This window comes from Coffea eugenioides, chromosome 8, assembly GCF_003713205.1.
Source record: "Coffea eugenioides isolate CCC68of chromosome 8, Ceug_1.0, whole genome shotgun sequence".
Taxonomy (NCBI): domain Eukaryota; kingdom Viridiplantae; phylum Streptophyta; class Magnoliopsida; order Gentianales; family Rubiaceae; genus Coffea; species Coffea eugenioides.
In genome coordinates, this window is record NC_040042.1 from 2,841,991 (window position 1) to 2,860,799 (window position 18,809).

General features: G+C 36.7%; 5 protein-coding genes across 6 annotated transcripts; 4 read left to right on the forward strand and 1 right to left on the reverse strand.

The window, feature by feature from the left end:
- Positions 1–1,139: 1,139 nt before the first annotated feature.
- On the forward strand, positions 1,140–4,791 carry LOC113779968 (UMP-CMP kinase 3-like). The gene is made up of 10 exons (XM_027325773.1): positions 1,140–1,214; positions 1,566–1,628; positions 2,006–2,063; positions 3,003–3,120; positions 3,360–3,516; positions 3,686–3,766; positions 3,890–3,997; positions 4,084–4,155; positions 4,443–4,500; positions 4,644–4,791. The coding sequence occupies exons 2-9, from the start codon at positions 1,578–1,580 to the stop codon at positions 4,449–4,451; spliced, it is 654 nt and encodes a 217-aa protein (XP_027181574.1). The 5' UTR covers positions 1,140–1,214; positions 1,566–1,577; the 3' UTR covers positions 4,452–4,500; positions 4,644–4,791.
- An 882-nt stretch (positions 4,792–5,673) lies between these two features.
- LOC113779965 (transcription factor MAMYB-like) lies at positions 5,674–7,677 on the forward strand. 2 transcript variants are annotated; one of them, XM_027325769.1, is made up of 2 exons: positions 5,674–6,793; positions 7,625–7,677. In XM_027325769.1, the coding sequence occupies exon 1, from the start codon at positions 5,782–5,784 to the stop codon at positions 6,754–6,756; it is 975 nt and encodes a 324-aa protein (XP_027181570.1). In that variant the 5' UTR covers positions 5,674–5,781; the 3' UTR covers positions 6,757–6,793; positions 7,625–7,677. The 2 variants fall into 2 exon arrangements, with proteins under 2 accessions (XP_027181570.1, XP_027181571.1); XM_027325770.1 differs by lacking the exon at positions 7,625–7,677 and adding an exon at positions 7,079–7,097.
- A 2,146-nt stretch (positions 7,678–9,823) lies between these two features.
- LOC113779488 (disease resistance protein RPM1-like) lies at positions 9,824–13,530 on the forward strand. Its single transcript, XM_027325073.1, has 3 exons — positions 9,824–9,993; positions 10,821–11,869; positions 12,026–13,530. The coding sequence occupies exons 1-3, from the start codon at positions 9,824–9,826 to the stop codon at positions 13,528–13,530; spliced, it is 2,724 nt and encodes a 907-aa protein (XP_027180874.1).
- Positions 13,531–15,519: 1,989 nt separating this feature from the next.
- On the forward strand, positions 15,520–16,201 carry LOC113779969. The gene has a single exon (XM_027325774.1). It carries the CDS (start codon positions 15,565–15,567, stop codon positions 15,871–15,873), a length of 309 nt encoding a protein of 102 aa, XP_027181575.1. The 5' UTR covers positions 15,520–15,564; the 3' UTR covers positions 15,874–16,201.
- Positions 16,202–18,043: 1,842 nt separating this feature from the next.
- LOC113779970 (vacuolar protein sorting-associated protein 55 homolog) lies at positions 18,044–18,724 on the reverse strand. Its single transcript, XM_027325775.1, has 3 exons — positions 18,687–18,724; positions 18,400–18,480; positions 18,044–18,273 (listed from the first exon to the last, which is right to left on the reverse strand). Exons 1-3 carry the CDS (start codon positions 18,722–18,724, stop codon positions 18,081–18,083), a joined length of 312 nt encoding a protein of 103 aa, XP_027181576.1. The 3' UTR covers positions 18,044–18,080.
- Between the last annotated feature and the right edge of the window lie 85 nt (positions 18,725–18,809).

Here is an 18,809-nt window from a genome sequence, read left to right on the forward strand (position 1 = left end):
GAATAGTGGAATCCAAATTAAGCCATTGCAGTATTTTTTTTAAATTATGTAAATTTCTTATACCTACGGCTCCTTTTGGATTGGTCCTTTTTTCAAAACAAGTTTTTTAAAAACAATAACAAAATAATAAACAATAACTCAAAAATTTCAAAAAGTTTTTATTATAAAAATTTTTCATATATATTGTTACAGTAAAATTTTTCAAAAATACTCCCCAAAATAGCTGATCCAAATGGAGCTATTTCGAGCATCACTATTCATGTTTAACCTGTGGTTCGAACTGTTAAATTTGTGCTTTTAACTTGGCCAGATTATTATAGGTCATGAATTAAAATGATCTTTCATCAATTAGATGTTTTGAAGTGTCTTTATAAAACTTTTATTGAAACTTTTTTTTTTATTAATGTAGTACAAAAAATGTTGATTCGAAAATATGTTTAAAATTCTACGGAAATATGGTTAAGAAGATTAGTGGAATCCAAATTAAGCCACTGCAGCATTTTTTTTTTTCCATTGTGTAAATTTCTTATACTATTAATTATCTCATTGAGGTAGAACCAAACATAGAAAAATATACTATACAAACATTTTGTTGAAACTTCATTTGATTTCTTGATAAAACATTCTCGAAGGTACTTTTATCAAGCATGATTAACCTGTTGTCAACTTAACAAGGTAAATTTTTCATATTTGAACTGGCTAATCAATTTCTGCCACTCAAATGTGTAAAGACAAAATCAAATCTTACAAAGCAATGTGCTAAATCACTTACAAAAAAAAAAAAAGTCACTATAATTCTTTTGCTCCACATTTGGCACTTAGGCAGACTTGAATTGGGCTACTTTGAGCTAAAAAGTGCACAAATAACTTGGGTGCAATATTTTTTTTTTCAAGAAGAACTAAATATACCTTTCCAAATGGGATCCAAAATGGCGATGGAAAATGCGAAATTCACAATGCAAAGTTTCTTGTGGCACTAATTATTCTTTTCGTCGAGTAAAATTAAAATGGTACAAAAGTTGATTAGTAGTATTTAAAATTGTATCAACCTTCCAAAAAGACAGAGCATCGTAGTTTTAACGCATAGAATAACTTATTCCATTTCAGTAGCTTACTAAGTACTGCTACTCCATTACTCTTACTGTTACGTTTCTCGGTTCTTCTCTGTCTCTTGCTAACTTCCTAGCTTCCAGCAACTACCACAACTGTACCGGGTACCTTTCTCTTCTCCCCATTTACATCTATTGTTTTTTCTGATCTTAATCACTAGAATTTTCTATGCTGCTTAGACTGTTTGACTGCATGAAATCAGTGCTTTAGTTTGGAATGGTACGTTCTTGTTTCTTGTTCGCAAGGCATATGAAAGTGACATCTAGTTTTAGCTGTTCATCCTCCTAGTGCTATATGATTGTTTTTAGCTTTGATTAAAGGGCGGTTTGGATTTTGTTTTTTAATTTTCAGTACCGGCAATTGCATATTTGCTGAAATAAATATGTTTCAGAAGGATATTATCGCCTGATTATAAGGTAATATATTTGGGTTAAATTTTGTTTTTGACTTTGTAGGAGCTTACCTCAATGGGAAATTGTTGTGCTCTCCTAAAATCTATTATGGGTTTTGCCAACGAGGTAGACATATACTGCTTTTTGTTTGCCCATGATTTTGAAATGAGCAAGCCTAGTGCATGGTGATTTAAAAAGTTGATCTGTTCTAGACATGATTTTCTAGGTTAAATTTATAGGCAGTTTAAGGAGCCAGCTAAAGAATTATGTTCTTAATTCTGGACAATTACATGTTTGATTTGCTCCATCTGAATACTATCTCCACACAACATCTAGGTAATGGGTGATTGGATTGAAAGGTAAGCACTACTGGACTTGTGCAGAGCTTTAACTTGATGAATTGCCTCAGTAGATATGGTTTTGCTTGCTAATGTTTAGTTTATATAGCTAGAATCAGCAGGGATCATATTCAGTCTGATCAATGAAAGGATTTCATAATACAGGAGGAGCATGATGGAAGGTTGCCAAAACAGAAGAAGGTCAAAGTTGTTTTTGTCTTGGGTGAGCATTTGGGGTTGATTCTCTGCTCCTGTTCCTAACCTATATGAGCATTTAAACTGGCATATTCCACTTAGTTATATTTAAATCCACAGGAAGTGTCTTCTGATCCAATTCTTCAGTCAAAATAGACTACTTCTGTTCTGATTAATTAAACTCATGAATTGTACACAGCTTTTTCAACATATCTTGAAGGTGGATCTCTACTTATTGTCTTTCCTCCAGATAACAGAGGACACAGGTCCAAGAAACTCAAGAAAGTTGAGCAAAAGACATGTTGACACAGATTTCAATCAAACAGATAAACTGCCAAATAATTTCAAAATCATCTTGGAAAATTGTCTCATCAAGTTTGCCTTTCTTGTCGTATGGACCGCATGGAACAAAATTTGCTGCTTGTGAGTGGAAGGAACACCTGCAAGGCTTTTATATCTTTTATTAGCAAGAGGAGTGAATGATAAAAGAAGCTAGTAATCTGCACCGCACAAAATTCATTTATTTCAGAGAATGGCTTCATAGTGCCTTTAGTTCTTTTGGCTTAGTTGAGTCAACGAGTTTTAGTTGCTCCGTCCTTTTCTGAAACCCTCTGTTTGGCAGAAAAGGAAGTATTTTTTATCATTCCTTGATGTGGCTGTGTTTCATTTTCATGGCACCTGAAGTTGTTAATTAAAGACCTGTTTTTGTTTTTAGATATTTGGTTGCCAAGTTCGGTAACGATATGCATCCACCTATGTGTCAGCATCCGAGTTTCTTTTGCCTTTTCTCTTCAATTTTCCTTTGCAATAACCCTAACAACCTCACATGAATATGGTTTTCCTTTTGATCAATAATTTTAGTGTTTCTGACCTTGTAATTGTCAATCTGTGACCTTTCTCAATATACTTGTATCACTTCTTTTATTCTTTCTTACGGTGGGATGGCTTTGGATGATGCATCTAACAGGTGGTCCAGGAAGTGGAAAAGGGACTGTGTGTGCCAAAATTGTTGAACAATTTGGTTATAGCCACCTTAGTTCGGGTGAGCTTCTCAGGAAAGAAATCAAAGCTGGCTCAGAGCATGGGTATATAGTCTTGCTTTTCCCTTGATTTATTGGTCTTACAATTTTATTTCTCAGAATATTGAGCACGAAGTATCAGTTGAACAATGTTTGATTCCATGGTATTGACTATACAAACATTGGCATGATATTATGTAGTTGAAATGGATCTGATGTAGAATTTTTGTTAGATTATGGTTATGGTTGGAATAGTTCTTACTCTCTGACTTCATACTGTCATCATGTCCTTATTGATTCTGCAGCACCATGATCCAGAACATGATGAATGAGGGAAAACTTGTTCCATCTGATATAACGGTTAGGCTTATTCAAAAAGCTATGCAAGAAACTGACAATGACAAATTTCTTCTAGATGGCTTCCCCAGAGATGAAGAGAATGTTAGAACGTTTGAGAAACTTGTAAGTATATTTTTCAACTGAAAGTTTGAGTTTTGAACACAATACATCCTCCTTCCAATTTAAACTTGTATTCACCTAATCTCAGTGTACTGGGCTTCTGGCGAAACCATCACTTTGTCAAAGCCACACTTAAAAGATTGACTTTGAATTTGACTCTTCTTTTCTGTAGACAAAGATTGAACCAGATTTCATACTGTTTCTTGATTGTCCAGAAGAGGAGATGACAAAGCGCCTTCTATCCAGAAACCAGGTTAGGTTTGTGTAAGCCAAGTTGACATGCTCATGGTTTCTGTTTAGTGCTTTTACAAAATGTAGGTTTCTTCCTTATTGTGGACAAAGAAAGGATCGCATTTGACAGCACTCAAAATCTTAGGGAAGAGAAGATGATAACATTGAAACAATAAAGAAACGCTTTCGAGTTTTTCAAGAGTCCACTCTGCCTCTGGTTAATTATTATGCTTCAAAGGGGAAGGTACGGAAGGTAAGCAATCTTTCATCTTCGCGAGTTTATGAACAAATGACTGTTTTGGTTCCTGCAGCAGCAACAACCAAGTTCTCAATTGGCAGGTGGATGCTGCAAGGCCTGTTGAAGCTGTTTTTGAATCAGTCAAAACCATTTTCTCCTCAGCAAATGAACAGGTAAAAACTAGATATGGAATTTATTGAAGTGAAATTGGTGATTAAATGACTATGACATTGGAAATATATAATCTTTACCTGTTACAAGGTTGATTTGGCCTTTTCTTTTCTTTTCTTTTTCCCCTGAAAACAAAGTAAAGAGAACTCTGCATTGGATTGTACAACTATAGTTTTACTTGCCTTGAAAATTATGAGTTGACTGAACTAGTCATGCTCTTAAAAGTTTTTGATGCCACATCTTATCTGTTATCCTACTCAGCTGATGCAGACCATGTTGTGCCTTGCAGGGTGCCTGAAGCTCAAGGAATAAATAGCTTTTACTGGTTTGATACTACATGCATTCAGGTAGTAGTCTCTGGTTTACATAGGCATTCTCTCAGATGGAACATTCATCCCTTCCTCTCCCAAAATAAGTACAAAAACAAGATGCTGTTTCTTAATTTTGCAAAAAGAAAATGTTAGCATTGGTTAATTTTGTTTAATTACAGGTTTCATGTATTGTCACTCTTGGATGGCTACTTAAAAGTGGATTGACAAGTGAGGAGTAAAGGACTGAAAATGTACAAAACTTGCTGAAATTTTCACAACTGTGGATCGTAGATGCCACATTAAGCTTTTGAAAGCATGTATATTGTGGATATATGAAGAATCCATGATCTGTTGGTTATGAAATTCTAAGCTCAATATAAAATGTTTTTCAACTGATATAAGGATCAGAAATTTTGAAGTTAGCTTGGCAGGCCTCTTCATAAAGGCTACTGAACATTTGCAGGTATTGACATGATAAGCAGCATTTCAACAGTTAACCAACAGCTTCTTATATATCATGGCATATTTGCGGCATACCGTTTTTTACTGTCTATTGAGTTTCAATTTTACTCCTTGCTCTATTTTAGCGAGTTATGAAGAGAATAACAAAATTTCACATTCTCTTTTTTACAAGACTTCATCCTTCATTCAAAAGGTTTAGAATGTTTTGTAGTTTGTAAAGATAGCATTTATTTGTCAAATTTTATTTACTTGCATCATCAACACATTTTTTAACCACATTTTTATCTTACATACATTGTATCAAAAGTCAAAACAGTACTATAATATTTTTTTGCAAAAAATTATCCCAAATAATCTACTTGACTTTTAATACATCATCATCCTACATGAATAGAAGGCCACGTAGTGAAAAAGTGAGAATTAAATCATTTATTCAAATATGACGAATATTAGGACACAAGTTATGATTTGTTCTTCAAGTTTAAGGTTGAATTTTTGAATGCAATATTTTCAAATTTTTAAATTCACTATTTTTTTAAAAATTAAATAGAAGAATTAAGTAAAACATGCATTAGATGAAATATTACATAGCTGGTTAGTGGTTACCACATCCAAAAAAAAAAAAGAGAAGAAAAAATGCTGGTCACTTGCAAAATTAAAGTGGAATAAGTGAAAAAGGAGAGACCACCTAAGGTAAAGACGTGAGAAGCAGAGACCGCTTTCCTCTTTGTCCAAAGATGCGAAAGCGTTCCCTTCTAGCAACTTATGCAAACGGTAAAGGGCGGTAGATCTCTTTCAGAGCTTCCACGTTTTCTGTGGTTTGAGGAGACGGCTTTTCGGTTTTGAGATTTGACCATGGAGTTCTTAGACGAAGATGCCCGACCCAGATTCGTCCTCCAATCGAAGCCTACACCCGAACCCGCCCAATCGTCCCAAGATCCCCCATCTCTCCGTAAACCCACTTTCCTCATTTCTCTCACTCTCTCTGCACTTCTCCTCGCTCTGTCATTCCTCTACTTCACCTCAGATCCCTTCCAATCCCTCTTCATATGGTTCTCTGTTTCCCTCCTCGTCGGCCCATTTGCTCCCCTCTCCCTCACGGCCGGCGACATCCGGGTCGGCCTTGGTCCACCCCTACCCGAACCCACAAAGGAAACCGAAATATCTGATGAGGTTAGCAAAAGAAGCGGTAAAAGGTCAGTAAAATCTACAAGGAAACAAGACGGGTCAGGAAATGGATCCGGGTCAACCAGGCCGGATTACGGCTGGGAAGCGGTGGAACAAAATGGGTTTTCGGTGAATGGAAATGGGTCGGTTGCAAAATTTGAGAAGAGCAAGGGTAAGGTTGTGAATGAGGAGGTGCAGTGGGATGCGGGGGATGATGAGTTGTTGAAGAAGTTGATGGGGAAGCATCCGGTAGGGAAGCCGGGACGTTGGGAGGCGGTAACTGAGGGTTTTAAGGGCAGGCATAGCGTAGAGAGTGTGATAAAGAGATCAAAGGAAATGGGGGAAAAAAAAGTGAGTGACGAGGATAGTTATAAGAAGTTTTTGAAGGATAGGAAGCCGGTGGATAGGCGAATCGAGGGGGGAAATGAGAGTCATGTTGGAGGATTGCAGAGCGTTGAAGCGAAGGGAGACAGTAGTGGATGGAATGCTGGGGAGGATTTAGCATTGCTTAATGCTCTAAAAGCCTTTCCTAAGGATGTAGCAATGAGGTGGGAGAAGATTGCAGCTGCTGTGCCGGGGAAAACGAAGGCGGCTTGTATGAAAAGAGTGGCAGAATTGAAGAAGGATTTCAGGAGTTCTAAGACTGCTTCTAGTGAGGCTTAGATAAGAGTGGCAATCGAATTCTGGCTGCCTTGAGAAGGTAAAAATTTTGTATTACAGAGTGATACACTTTAAAAATTTTAAGGATAGAGATTGATGAACACTCTTTCAATGCTGGATTTGGATTTGAGTCCATTCTAGAAACCTGTTACCAATACGTTTTATGGTAGACGAGAGTGTTGATAAGTTATTAATTTTTGGATATTCATTGGAATCTTGTAATTTGTATGAATCAATGTGTTATCAATAAAGCTATGTTTTACTGTTCGCAAATGATCTAAGTGTCTATTTTGCAACTTACTTTTTACTTGTTTGAATTGTTAAGAGGTCTTTGTCAACTGTTCATGTGGTCTGTCCAATGATGTGTTCAATGTTCGATGCTGAAGTTGTGATATTCCTCTACGAAATGATGCTGTGGCCATTTCATGGGAGCTTTTCAAACTGGCATGCCACAGAGTAATTCTGGGGATATGACCTGGTGTCTTGCTATAAAATGTAAATGCATCATGCAGTAAGTTCAGGGCATTATTATGCAGATTGAAGGATGAAATGAAAGAAACACGGGGGCAGGGGAGGGCTCTTATAATACTTCCCACTGCCAGGTTTAGGGTTCAAATTTTGGGCATGACAATTAGAGGTGGGAAGGGTGAAGGGATGGGTAAAAACAAAACAAAAAAAGAAGAAAGAAGAAGGTGAACTATGGAATGGTTTGTATGAGTGCTGATCTTACTGAATTTTAAGTGTGCTAAAACTACTCAATTGAGTCCGTTGCAGGATGCATAAATTGTTGTGAATATACTTAATCTGTGTGGAAACTGTTTATATACTTTTTTTAATTTCTTTTTTTTTCTGTGGATATAATGCCTTGAAGGTACAAGCTAAGTGATGGTATGGATGCACATAATGTGAATGAATGTAACTGGAAGCTAGAAGCACCAATAAATGAAGCAATGACACAAGATGCTGTTAGATATTAGATACTAAGATACAGGTCAACGTACTTAGATGAAACTTTAAAATGCTGTTAGATAGTATTTTGAATGGGGTTTTTTTGAAGAATGATTTTGATATGAAACTACATTGAACTGTAACTGGACTCTTTCAGATATACAGAGACCTTGTAAGCTTAGTCTTAGTTGTGAGTGTCAGTTGTAGTGCAAGAAGCCAATCACTAATGTGTCAGATGGAGTTAGTGGATGTCTGTATTCAGGAATGATTTTCATATGGAAAATACATTTTATAGAGTAAGATGATATGCATAACTTTTAGGAATGTGTTGTGTTGGTGTAAGAGCCATTTGTTATTGAGTCAGATAGAGTGCCAATAAGCATCTTTCACTCACCAAGTAAATTTGAGAAATTACAAGGTATCTCTAGTAAATACCTTGAGATCACTGGTTTGGATTGTTAAGTTCTTATACCACAAGAAATAGTTTTCAAGATCAGCAAGTTGGTATGAATCTTTAAGTGGCAGTTAAAAAACTTTTACTGAAATAGAGCATGCTGCTGGAGAAAACTTTAGACACAAACACACAAAGGTTTGGATCATGGAGTCGCTAGTTAAAAAGCCTCCTTATCTGTTCTCTTGATTAGTGTTGTAATTTTGGAGGTGTGAATTTATAGCAATTCCAAATGGATTTTCAACGTGATCTCTCTGGAACAGTTCATAAAATTACTGGTTTGGATTGTCAAGTTTTCCTTATATACCCAGAAAATTTTATCAAGATCAGCAAGCTGGTACAAAACTTTAAGCGGCCCTGAAGAAACTAAAACTGAAATAGGGCGTGCTCTTAGTGAAAACACACTGCATACAAACATGTATGGGGTATTGGTCCATGGAGTCACTCTCCAAAATCTGTTCTCTTATCAGGAAAGTTAATCAAGGCTTTGGATTTTGGAGATGCGAATTTAAAGAAATCCCAAATGAAGGGGAACAAAAAGTTAAAAACAATCCCAAATGCATTTGAGAGCTTCAGAATTTAGAATATCTAGATATGGGTGATACTATTGCCAGGGTGTTACCGATGGAAATCCTTAAATCTGGAAAAAATTCGTCTTGTCTGGTTGTTTTAATCCTGATAATGGGTGTTACTTATTAAAGTTCCATCAGAATTAAGAGGGCTTCTTTCCTTGAGTTGCAAACCATAATTGTTTCGACAGTCCATGATTATTTTCTTCTTTATGTTGGGGTAACTCAGAAATTGAACTGGATTTTTTGAAGCACGGACTAGTTTTATTTTTTGAATTAAGCTGCTTCAAATTCCTGTTAGTTCTCACTTACAATATTCTATCTGGTGAAAATGAAAATTTATGCATATCAAATATCATAAGCAACAATACTTAGCACCAGGTATAAGCAATGTCACGCTGATACAGAATAACAGAGATTAATTGAGAAAGTGTATTCTTTCCTTCGGAAGCAGTCAAAGAGGATAACAGAAGAGTTGAAGTAAGAAGAAAAATTCTTGCTTTCTGTGAAGTAGATTCATTGCAAACTTGTCCTGCGGCAAATGTTGCAAGACGAAATGAAAATGCTGAAAAGACACAAAGGACAAATAACCTGCTACTGAATTTGTTTCCTCATACTTTTGTAGTACAATATGGAAAGGCAGACTTGGCTCCAATAGAGACTCAATTAGAATGTGCTTCTTATATTTGAGAGCCTTTGAAGATGATATAGCTAAGACTTGACGTAAGAATAAAAAGGACAAGAAGAATAATGCCATGTTTGTTTATCTCTTTTCTTACTCTTAAGGGCTGATTTATTCCTAAAGTGGTGCTTCAGCTCTCACCGTGATACTAATTTCCGGAAGTGAAGAAAGAATAAATCATTTCAACTTTCTTTCTACAAATTCCAAACCACGGGGAACAAGGAAGGTAGAAAAAGAGCATTACTTCCGATGGAATCAACCTGATCCCCATCAAGGTCTTCCTTCCTATATAATAAATCCTTCTCAGGCACCAAAAAATAGATGAAGTTAAAACCATTCTTCTACTCATAACCATATAAAAAGCAGCAAAAACCCAGCCTCCTCCTCCTTCTTCTTGAAAAAAAACAAAAAACAATACAAATGGCAGAAACTGTTGTCTCTTTTGTGTCAGATCATCTCGCAACCTTACTCCGAGAGGAGGGAAGCCTATTGGGAGGGCTTCGACAAGAGGTCCAACTCATCAAGGATGAGTTGGGGCATATGAGAGCTTTCCTCAAAGTGGCTGAACCAAAAGAAGATGATGATCCCAGGTATAGGTGGCACTTAACTAAATTTATTCATATCCGTCTATGAATAGAGGGGTATGGATATCTTAAATTTTTTTATATGAGTATAAATGGGTTACTTAATAATACTCATTTAATAAATGGATATTATTGGATAACTCATCAAACCCAATTAACTCATTTAGAATTCTCTTCCCCCAAGTTTCTTCTCTTTCCCCTCTCATTTTTTTTTTAGATTTTTCATTTTGTCATGATGTTAATTACTTTTGTTTCATTATTATTATTATTTGTTGGTTTATCTTATTATTTTATTTTCTCTTAGTTTGTTAACTTACTCATTTTTCAGCATCACTAATTTATGATAAGTTTTAGCTTTTTTTCTTATCTTTCTAAAATGAAAATTTAAATTTATATATGAAAAAAATGTTAGGGGTTCAAAATTTTTGGATTAAGTTTTTATATTAATTTTTATAGTACTTAGTTTAAATTTTTATATTCTTATTATTAAATTATTAAATAATATGTAATTTTGCGATATAGAGTATCAATGGAAAAAAAATTGATAATTAGACTTATTGAGCATTATAAGTAAATATTTAAAACTAATGATGGGTACAAAGAGCGGTATAAATTCATGACTTAGTTTGCAAAAAAGAATTTAAATGAGTTTACAAAAGTTAAAATAAATAGGTTATAAATGGGTAATTGGGTTACCCAATTCATTTTTTGACTTACTCATTTATACCCATCTAATTAAATGGGTATAAATGAATTGACTCACTTATACCTATTACCCATTTTACCCGATCCAAATCCGTCCAAGTCACCCATATTGACATCTCTAATCCCAGGCTCCAAGAATGGATCAACCAAGTGCGCGAAGCCGCTTATGATATTGAAGATGTTCTCGATGAATTTGTCCTTCGCTTTGCTGGCTACAGACATCATGGATTCTGTGGCTCTCTGCAGAGAATTCTCAAAGCCATTAAGAGCTTGCGAGCTCGTCATCAGGTTGCCAGCGAAATTCAAAGCATAAAGTCCAGGATCAAAAATATTTCAGAAGGACGTCAGAGATACCAAGTTGAATTTGGCATCGATGACCGTGTCACTGGATCTTCAACCATGAACGACTCATGGCGCTATAGCAGGGATGATGCACTTCTAGTGGAGGAAGCAAAATTGGTTGGCATTGACCAGCCCAAACAACATCTGATTTCTAAGCTTCTCGAGGGGCACGATCACCAACTCAAAGTTATTTCAGTGGTTGGTATGGCTGGCCTAGGGAAAACTACCCTAGTCAAAAAGGTCCATGAAGATCCAGATGTTAGAAAGAATTTCCCAGTTCGTGCCTGGGTAACCGTCTCTCAAACATGCGACTTTCCGAAGCTGCTGAGAGACTTGATTTGGCAGTTGCACAAGGAATTGAACAAATCAGTCCCACAATTCATCGAGTCTATATCTACCATTGATTTGAAAAAAATTGTCAAAGATTTTCTTCAACAAGCTGGAAGGTATGCAATTGTGTTCGATGACGTGTGGGACGTGGAATTTTGGAATGAAATCAAATTTGCACTGCCTGAGAGTAACTACGGCAATCGCGTCATGCTGACAACACGAAAAGCCGATGTAGCCTCTGCCTCTTGCATAGAATCTCAAGATTATGTCTACAAAATGGAGCCACTATCAATTGTAGATTCGTGGACCCTATTTTGTAACAAGATCTTTAAAGGAAATTGCCCCTATCACCTGATGGATGTTGCAAAAGCTGTATTGGACAAATGTGAGGGTTTGCCTTTGGCGATTCTTGCGATCGGTGGGCTCTTGGCTTCGAAGGACGCGAGCAGAATAGATGAATGGAAGATGATTCAACAGAGTCTTGGGGGTGAATTAGAAGGCACCGGTAAGCTAGAGAGAGTTAAAAGAATACTTTCTCTGAGTTACAATGATCTACCTTCGCATCTCAAACCCTGTCTGTTGTATTTAAGCATTTATCCGGAGGATTATCTAATAGACTGCTGAACACTGAGATTATTCTGGCTTTCTGAAAGATTTGTAGAATGGAGAGAGGGAATGAGTATTGAAGATGTAGCCAGGGGTTATCTCAGTGAACTCGTCAATAGAAGCCTAATTCAAGTAACTGAAATGTTTTATGAAGGATCACCCTACGCATGTCGAATCCATGACTTAATGAGAGAAGTTATTCTCATCAAGTCAAGGAAACAAAACATGGTGACAGTTACTATTGGACAACCAATGACGTGGCCATCTGAGAAAGTACGCCGTCTAGTAGTCCATAGTAGTAGTAACAGTAGCAACATCCAATACCACCAACAAAGACAATTTTATTCCTTTGAACACCTTCGATCATTCATCATAGTTAGTTCCACCAACCCATTACTATCCAAAACTTTCCTATCTGAAGTTTTAAGGAGTAGTAAGTTGCTAAAGATATTGGAATTGGGAGGTGAAGAGATAGAGGAAACACCAAATGAGGTTTTCAACTTGTTGCATCTCACATACCTGAGCCTATGTGATACAAAAGTGGAAAGAGTCCCAAAAGCTATTGGAAAGCTTCAACATTTGGAATATCTGAATTTGGCGAACACTGGAGTTAGGGAATTACCCGTGGAAATCCTAAAGCTGCTAAAGCTTCGGTATCTCATAGCATTCCAACCAGTTGATCCCTCAGATGATGATTATAGATTTCATGGGTTTAAAGGTCCGTCAAAATTGGGAGGGCTTCTGGCTCTACAAAGGTTAAACACCATAGATGCAAGCAGCGGGTCTATAATAGTTAAAGAGATAGGAAAATTGACCCAATTAAGAGAGTTATATATTACACAATTGAGAAGAGAAGATGGAAAGGATCTCTGCTCCTCCCTTGTCAACCTCACCAGCCTTCGGCAATTAAGTGTTGCTTCAGTTGGAAAAGGTGATGATTCTGAGATAATCGATCTAAATCATCATCAACATTCTCTTTCTTCTTCTTCTTCTTGTTCGTTTCTTCAATCTCTTCGTGTGCTAATTATGTATGGCCGCTTAGAAATGATGCCAGTATGGACAACTCATCTTCAAAACTTGGTAAAAATAGTTATGAACTGGAGCGGGTTAAGGGCTGAGGAGGATCCGATTGAATTCCTCCAGCATTTGCCCAATTTGGGTGAAATTAGTTTCTGTGGATCTTACCAGGGAGAAAGGTTGAGTTTCAAGGCTGGAGGGTTCCTAAAGCTGAAACAATTGTGGTTAAGGAGAATGGAAGGGTTGAGATGGATGACAGTGGAGGAGGGTGTGTGCCCAAATCTCCGAAGACTAGTTCTGGAGCAACTTCCATTACTAGAGGACTTACCCTCGGGAATTCAGCACTTGACCCATCTTCAAGAGCTGGGTTTGTATAAGATGAGTTCTCGACTGATAGAGAAGGTGAAGAATCAGGAGGAAGACAGTGAAGATTACAGAAGAATGGCATACATTCCTGAAATTGTCATTGGTTTCTATACAGATGATGGTAGATGGAGAATCCGCCGGCTATGGGGGAAGCAGAAGAAAACAATTCTTGCCTAGCACTAGCAGCATCCCGTGGCTTTCCTTTCTCTTTGTTTGCTTTCCCTCCCTGTTGTTGACGATACTGCTTTCTCTTAGGGATGGCAACGCAGGCACCCGGCCCGCGGGGGCTGTCGGGGCCGGGGGTCCCCCGCCCGCCACCCGCAAAAAAAATAAATATAATTTATATATAATAAGTAAATTAATTAGTTATAAACTTATGATAATGATATTATTAGTTAGATGTATTATATAATGTATATTAGTTTATGTAATATAATTGATATTATCAATTATATGAATAATTATACATGTCTACTAATAGAATTTATTAATTAGTTATACTAAATTTACTAATACATTTATACTAAATTTCTAATTACACTTAATAGAATAACACTTTTTTCTCAAAAAAGTACAAACCACAATAATGAATTAGTGATTGTATTTGTACTAAAAGTGAAAAAACTTGACTATTTTAGTTATATTTATTTCATCATATTGGATTGTATTCAAATAACTTCTGTTTCATTATTTTTATGAGTTTCAATTGTAAAATTACAATGAATAATAATTTTGTGATGTGTTGATATATTTAGTACTTGATTATTTATTAAATTTAACTATAATAAAATTATATAATAAAATTTTATTAACCCCGCGGGAGAAGCGGGGCAAGGCGGGCGGAACGAGGGGGCGGGAGGCGGGGGACGGAGTGGGGGTCAGGGGGAATTAATAGGCAACGGGGCGGGGGCGGGGAGGGGTCCCCCGCCCCAACCCCGCCCCGTTGCCATTCCTACTTTCTCTTCTTCTTCTATTTTTCTGAGAAGTTTCTGAAGTTTTCTATCTTCTCCACTACGTGTAGTATGGTGCATTGCATCATCATCTTGTTCATATGCTGCATTTTGTTAATGTATTTTTAAACTGTTTTTCTTTAATTTTAACTTCGGCAAATGTAGCATTCTTACCTACCTCCCCAAATAAGCGCTTGCGAGATCATGAGCTCAATGATAACTAAGTACAGGAATCAATTTGGCCATAAGTCTGCATAAAGATTGCAATGCATATAGCATTGTGCGAAATTTGAGAATGACAATCTTCTTTTCACTAGATTGCCTGTTTTTCTTTAGATAACAAAAGGGTCTGATCCCAATTTTGATTTATTTCTAAAGGTTTGCCAATTTTTTAGGAGCATAAAAATAGGATTTAAGAAGCTCATCAACTTTTAGCTGCGTATGTAAGAGAAAAAAAATACTAAACAAATAAAGGGTGACTTATGTCTAGAGGTGTCAAAATGGGTGATTTGGGCGGGTTTGATTTGGTTAAAATAAGTAATTGGTATAAGTAAATCAACCCATTTATACTCATCTAATTAAATGGGTATAAATGGATAAGTCAAAAAATAAATTGGATAACCCAAAGTTATAATCCATTTATTTTAACTTTTTGTAACCTCGTTTAAATTTATTTTTGCAAATTAAGTTATCAATTTATCACATCCTTTGCACCATCATTAGTTTTAAATATTTACTTATAATGCTCAATGAACCTAATTACTAATTTTTTTCCATCCATACTCTATGTTGCAAAATTATATACTATTTAATAAAGGAACAATAAGAATATAAAATTTTGAACTAAACACTATAAAAGTTAACATAAAACTTTAATCCAAAAATTTTGAAAAAGTAGGAAAAGAGGTTACCAAAATGCAAATCCATCCATCATACTACATGAATAACTTGCCACAGAATCCAAAAATATGTAGCTTTCTAGATCCATTTTTCCAAACCAGATAGAGAAAAATAAAAAAATAAAAAAATGCATCAGATTTTCCTTGGTTTATTATACAGGGAAATAACATTGAAAATGGCAGAATATGATACTAGTAACAAAAAATTAAATGGCATTCTCGTCATTTTGCCCTCAATGAAAGCTATCCTCTTTCTTGATTTCTTCCTCGAATAAAACTGGAATGCCTAGAACCCCTGCACCCACTCTCTCCGGAAGTTCAAACTAGTTCCTTTTGTCAGCAACATAACTGATTCTCCACCAATGGGTATTTTTTCATGGTTCAAGGGAACCAAAAACGATACCAACTCCAAACCCGCGACCCAAAAACCCGAACCGGTTAAAACCCAATCCGCTTCTGAAGTTCCAGGCATGAACGGAGCAGTGGAGGTCCGACGGCCCGGCCCACCACCAGCTGATATCACCGTTTTCGAATTCGGTTCCGTTGCCGCTTCTGCCGATAAGGTCACCCTCGCCGGCTTCTGCCCTGTTTCCGACGAGCTCGAACCTTGCCGCTGGGAGATTCTGCCGGCTCAAGGCTCCGACGCCCCTCAATTTCGCGTAGTCTTTTGACGGAAAAAATAATTGGCGAAAAGGAAATTGAGAATTTTCAGCTTAGCTTTTGAGGAAATGGTGAGGAGGATTAAATCCCAATCCTGAGTAGAGTTTCTTCAGTCTCATTTGGGTTTTTATCTATGTTAAAGATACAAAAAAGCTTGTATCTTTTTTTCTCTTTCATTTTTGAAGTTTCTCTGTAATTTAGCTCTGTTTGACACATTGATTAGAATATGATAAAGACCTTTACTGCACTTGGTTTTTCCTTTTTTTTTGGTTAGGTCCAAATTTGGGTACTATTGGCTTGAAAACATGAGAAGGAAGAGGAAAGAAGTTAATTTGTTGTGAATTGTGATAGATTGGTTATTGTGTATATACGGTGATAAATGTACTAGTATGTGTACACGAAAATACATTTCACGCATGAAGGCCTTCTATAGATAGCTGAACATTGTGCTTTCTCTGTCAAATAAGGTTCCAAGCATGCCCTTTTCTTGAAATTTTCCCTGTTATTAACCGGACTTGACAGAGTGGAGAAGCTGTAGATTTGTTGGAGTCCTTTTATCTTGTTTTACAAGGTAAGAACTTGGCTTTTATAGTTTATCTCTGTCTAGTAGTTTATATCTGCTCTGTGTTTGTGTCTGTGATTGCACTGGCAGGGTTGCGAGGGGGATGGAGGATGGGGAGTGTATGTGTTCGTGTATTGTGTATGTAAGTGTATAACTATGTTTATGTCAATAAGGATGAGCTTATATGAATTGGTGTACCATGTAGAGCATTTATCAGGTCATGTTGAAATGTATGTGGGCAGAGAAAGCTTTGAGCCTAAACTCTTCATGCTTTTTAAGTTACTTTTACATTTGCTTGGTTTGTTTGTCAAATAAAATTGAAGCAATTGCATTCATTTTTTACATTTGACTCTATGATTTGGATTCTATATTGTGAGGGAAGGGAGACTTTAGAAGCTTTTGGTTAATATTAAGTACCAAGTAGAAGTTTTCAATGACTGATTTGAAAAGTAGAATGGATGACAACAATGTTTGCCAGATATTAAGAAAAAAAAAGGCATAGAGGGTGTGTAGTTGCCTGTTTATTTGGAAAATTCAGCTATGGAACAACGCATAGAGGGCGTGATTATTACAACATTAAGTTTTCAGATTTTACTTGGTTTGTCAATCATGTTTCCCTCCCCCCCCCCCCCCCGCCCCCCCCCCCCCCCCCCCCCCCCCCACCCCCCCCCCCCCCCCCCCTCCTCTCTTCCTCTTCTTCTTCTTCTTTGGCAAAGTTATGATGGCAAGTGTTTATTGGATTGCTTAATGACGAATGAACCATTGTTGTCACAGAAAAGAAATACAAGGTCAATATTGCTAGGTTTCGCTATATGGTTGAAAGTGATGAAAAGTATGTACTTTCCGCCATAATGAGGAAAAAGTAGTCCATTTTTTTTTAATGATAGTGGGAATGCAGCAGTTTTGCTTGTTGTGGTTAAAGTGGATTAAATAGCATTTGCTCCTAGAAGTTCATAGTTCAAATTTGCTGCAACTGATTGTAGATACTTTAAAATGTTATCATGCTAATAAGTGTAGTATAAGCTATCAATTGTCATCATTTCTCTAGTACATATTCCAAATGTAGTGTCTAGACTTGCACTTAAGTAGTGGTAGCTGGTGCTATCTTCTTGGTGTCATTGTAGTTACATGATGGTTCATGAAGATATGTATTCTCAATATTCAGCTAAACTTGGTTGAAACAGAAAAAAGAATTAAGCATAAAGAGGACACAGTTCAATCCTTATTTGTTAAAGGTAGATGGATCTTTTTGCTTGTAATGTTCTTGGTGGAACCAAAACATTGAAAGGTTTCCATGCTTTGTCTTGGCTCCCAATGAACACTGATGTGTTTGTAATACAACATTCTGGTCAACTTCTGTTCCATGGTTACAAATTGCCTACCTTCAGGAGTATCTTTGATATTATGGCTATCGTTCCTTCAGAAATTCTGCAACCTTGTACATTTGACACTGACAGCAAGTGTGGTGTCTGATGCGGTATATGACCTTAATGGCGAGATTGTTTAATGTGCAACTCAGGTATTCATTCACTGAAAAAATAACCACTCTTGTATTTACAAAGCACAAAATGAGAGGCAATGCTCAGCAATCAAGAAAAAGGCAACTTCTACGTTTCCGCACAATGGAAAAGTTAAATTTTTTAAAGAGAGTAGCGTTCAAAGGATGCTATAACCATCATCTTCGCTCGTTCCAATGAAACACACGATTGCTAGAACAAATGTGAAAAAGGATGAGAGCTCCGTTGCCATTGCCTCCCAGCCAATTACTCCAGCATGCTTTAAGATGATTGGTATTGCTATGCTACCAACAGCTGAAGCCCCGGATAAGAATTTAGTCACATCTGCCCAGCTGTTGCCACATTGTTCATGAAAACCAAATAAGGCCAAAAAATCCATATAAATGAACTTGAATAAAAGCATCTCATCAGAGAAACAGTGCGGAAGGAAAAAAAAAAAAAAAAAAAACCTTACCCACTTTAAGATTCGGAGAAGAGAGATGAAGTATCCGAGCCAGCCAAAAAAATTAAGGGCATAGGTAGAACCACATACATTATTACTGCAAGCAGACAATGCAGTCGTATGATCGTCAGACACTAACGAAAGGCATTGATGTTTGCAGATCAGTGCAGACACTCATCTTTTGAGACAACATGCTTAACTGTTAATCTGGCAGGAGAATTCCAAGATATCAGTGTCATATGAAGAAGGCAATTATCAAGAATAGGTAATCGACATCGTGCCAAATATCCCACATTCTAGTACCTGTTAGCATTGGCCACCAATTGTTGTACAAAGCACATGCCTGCAACAAAAGTCAAAGCGATAATAAGAAGCAATGACCATGAAATAAAGGCCACAAGGCATCTTGCAGCTTCCTTATCATAG

What these genes read in the sequence shown, in the direction of transcription:
- LOC113779969 (XM_027325774.1), top strand. Translation starts at nt 15,565, where the DNA reads ATGGGTATTTTTTCATGGTTCAAGGGAACCAAAAACGATACCAACTCC.
- LOC113779968 (XM_027325773.1), top strand. Translation starts at nt 1,578, where the DNA reads ATGGGAAATTGTTGTGCTCTCCTAAAATCTATTATGGGTTTTGCCAAC. An exon ending in CAAAGTTGTTTTTGTCTTGG is followed by an intron (nt 2,064 to 3,002) that starts GTGAGCATTTGG and finishes TGCATCTAACAG; the next exon opens with GTGGTCCAGGAAGTGGAAAA. An exon ending in GCCTTCTATCCAGAAACCAG is followed by an intron (nt 3,767 to 3,889) that starts GTTAGGTTTGTG and finishes TCAAAATCTTAG; the next exon opens with GGAAGAGAAGATGATAACAT.
- LOC113779970 (XM_027325775.1), bottom strand. Translation starts at nt 18,724, where the DNA reads ATGTGCTTTGTACAACAATTGGTGGCCAATGCTAACAG. An exon ending in TTGGTGGCCAATGCTAACAG is followed by an intron (nt 18,481 to 18,686) that starts GTACTAGAATGT and finishes GTCTGCTTGCAG; the next exon opens with TAATAATGTATGTGGTTCTA. An exon ending in TCTCTTCTCCGAATCTTAAA is followed by an intron (nt 18,274 to 18,399) that starts GTGGGTAAGGTT and finishes ATGTGGCAACAG; the next exon opens with CTGGGCAGATGTGACTAAAT.
- LOC113779488 (XM_027325073.1), top strand. Translation starts at nt 9,824, where the DNA reads ATGGCAGAAACTGTTGTCTCTTTTGTGTCAGATCATCTCGCAACCTTA. An exon ending in AAAGAAGATGATGATCCCAG is followed by an intron (nt 9,994 to 10,820) that starts GTATAGGTGGCA and finishes CTCTAATCCCAG; the next exon opens with GCTCCAAGAATGGATCAACC. An exon ending in GGGTGAATTAGAAGGCACCG is followed by an intron (nt 11,870 to 12,025) that starts GTAAGCTAGAGA and finishes AAAGATTTGTAG; the next exon opens with AATGGAGAGAGGGAATGAGT.
- LOC113779965 (XM_027325769.1), top strand. Translation starts at nt 5,782, where the DNA reads ATGGAGTTCTTAGACGAAGATGCCCGACCCAGATTCGTCCTCCAATCG.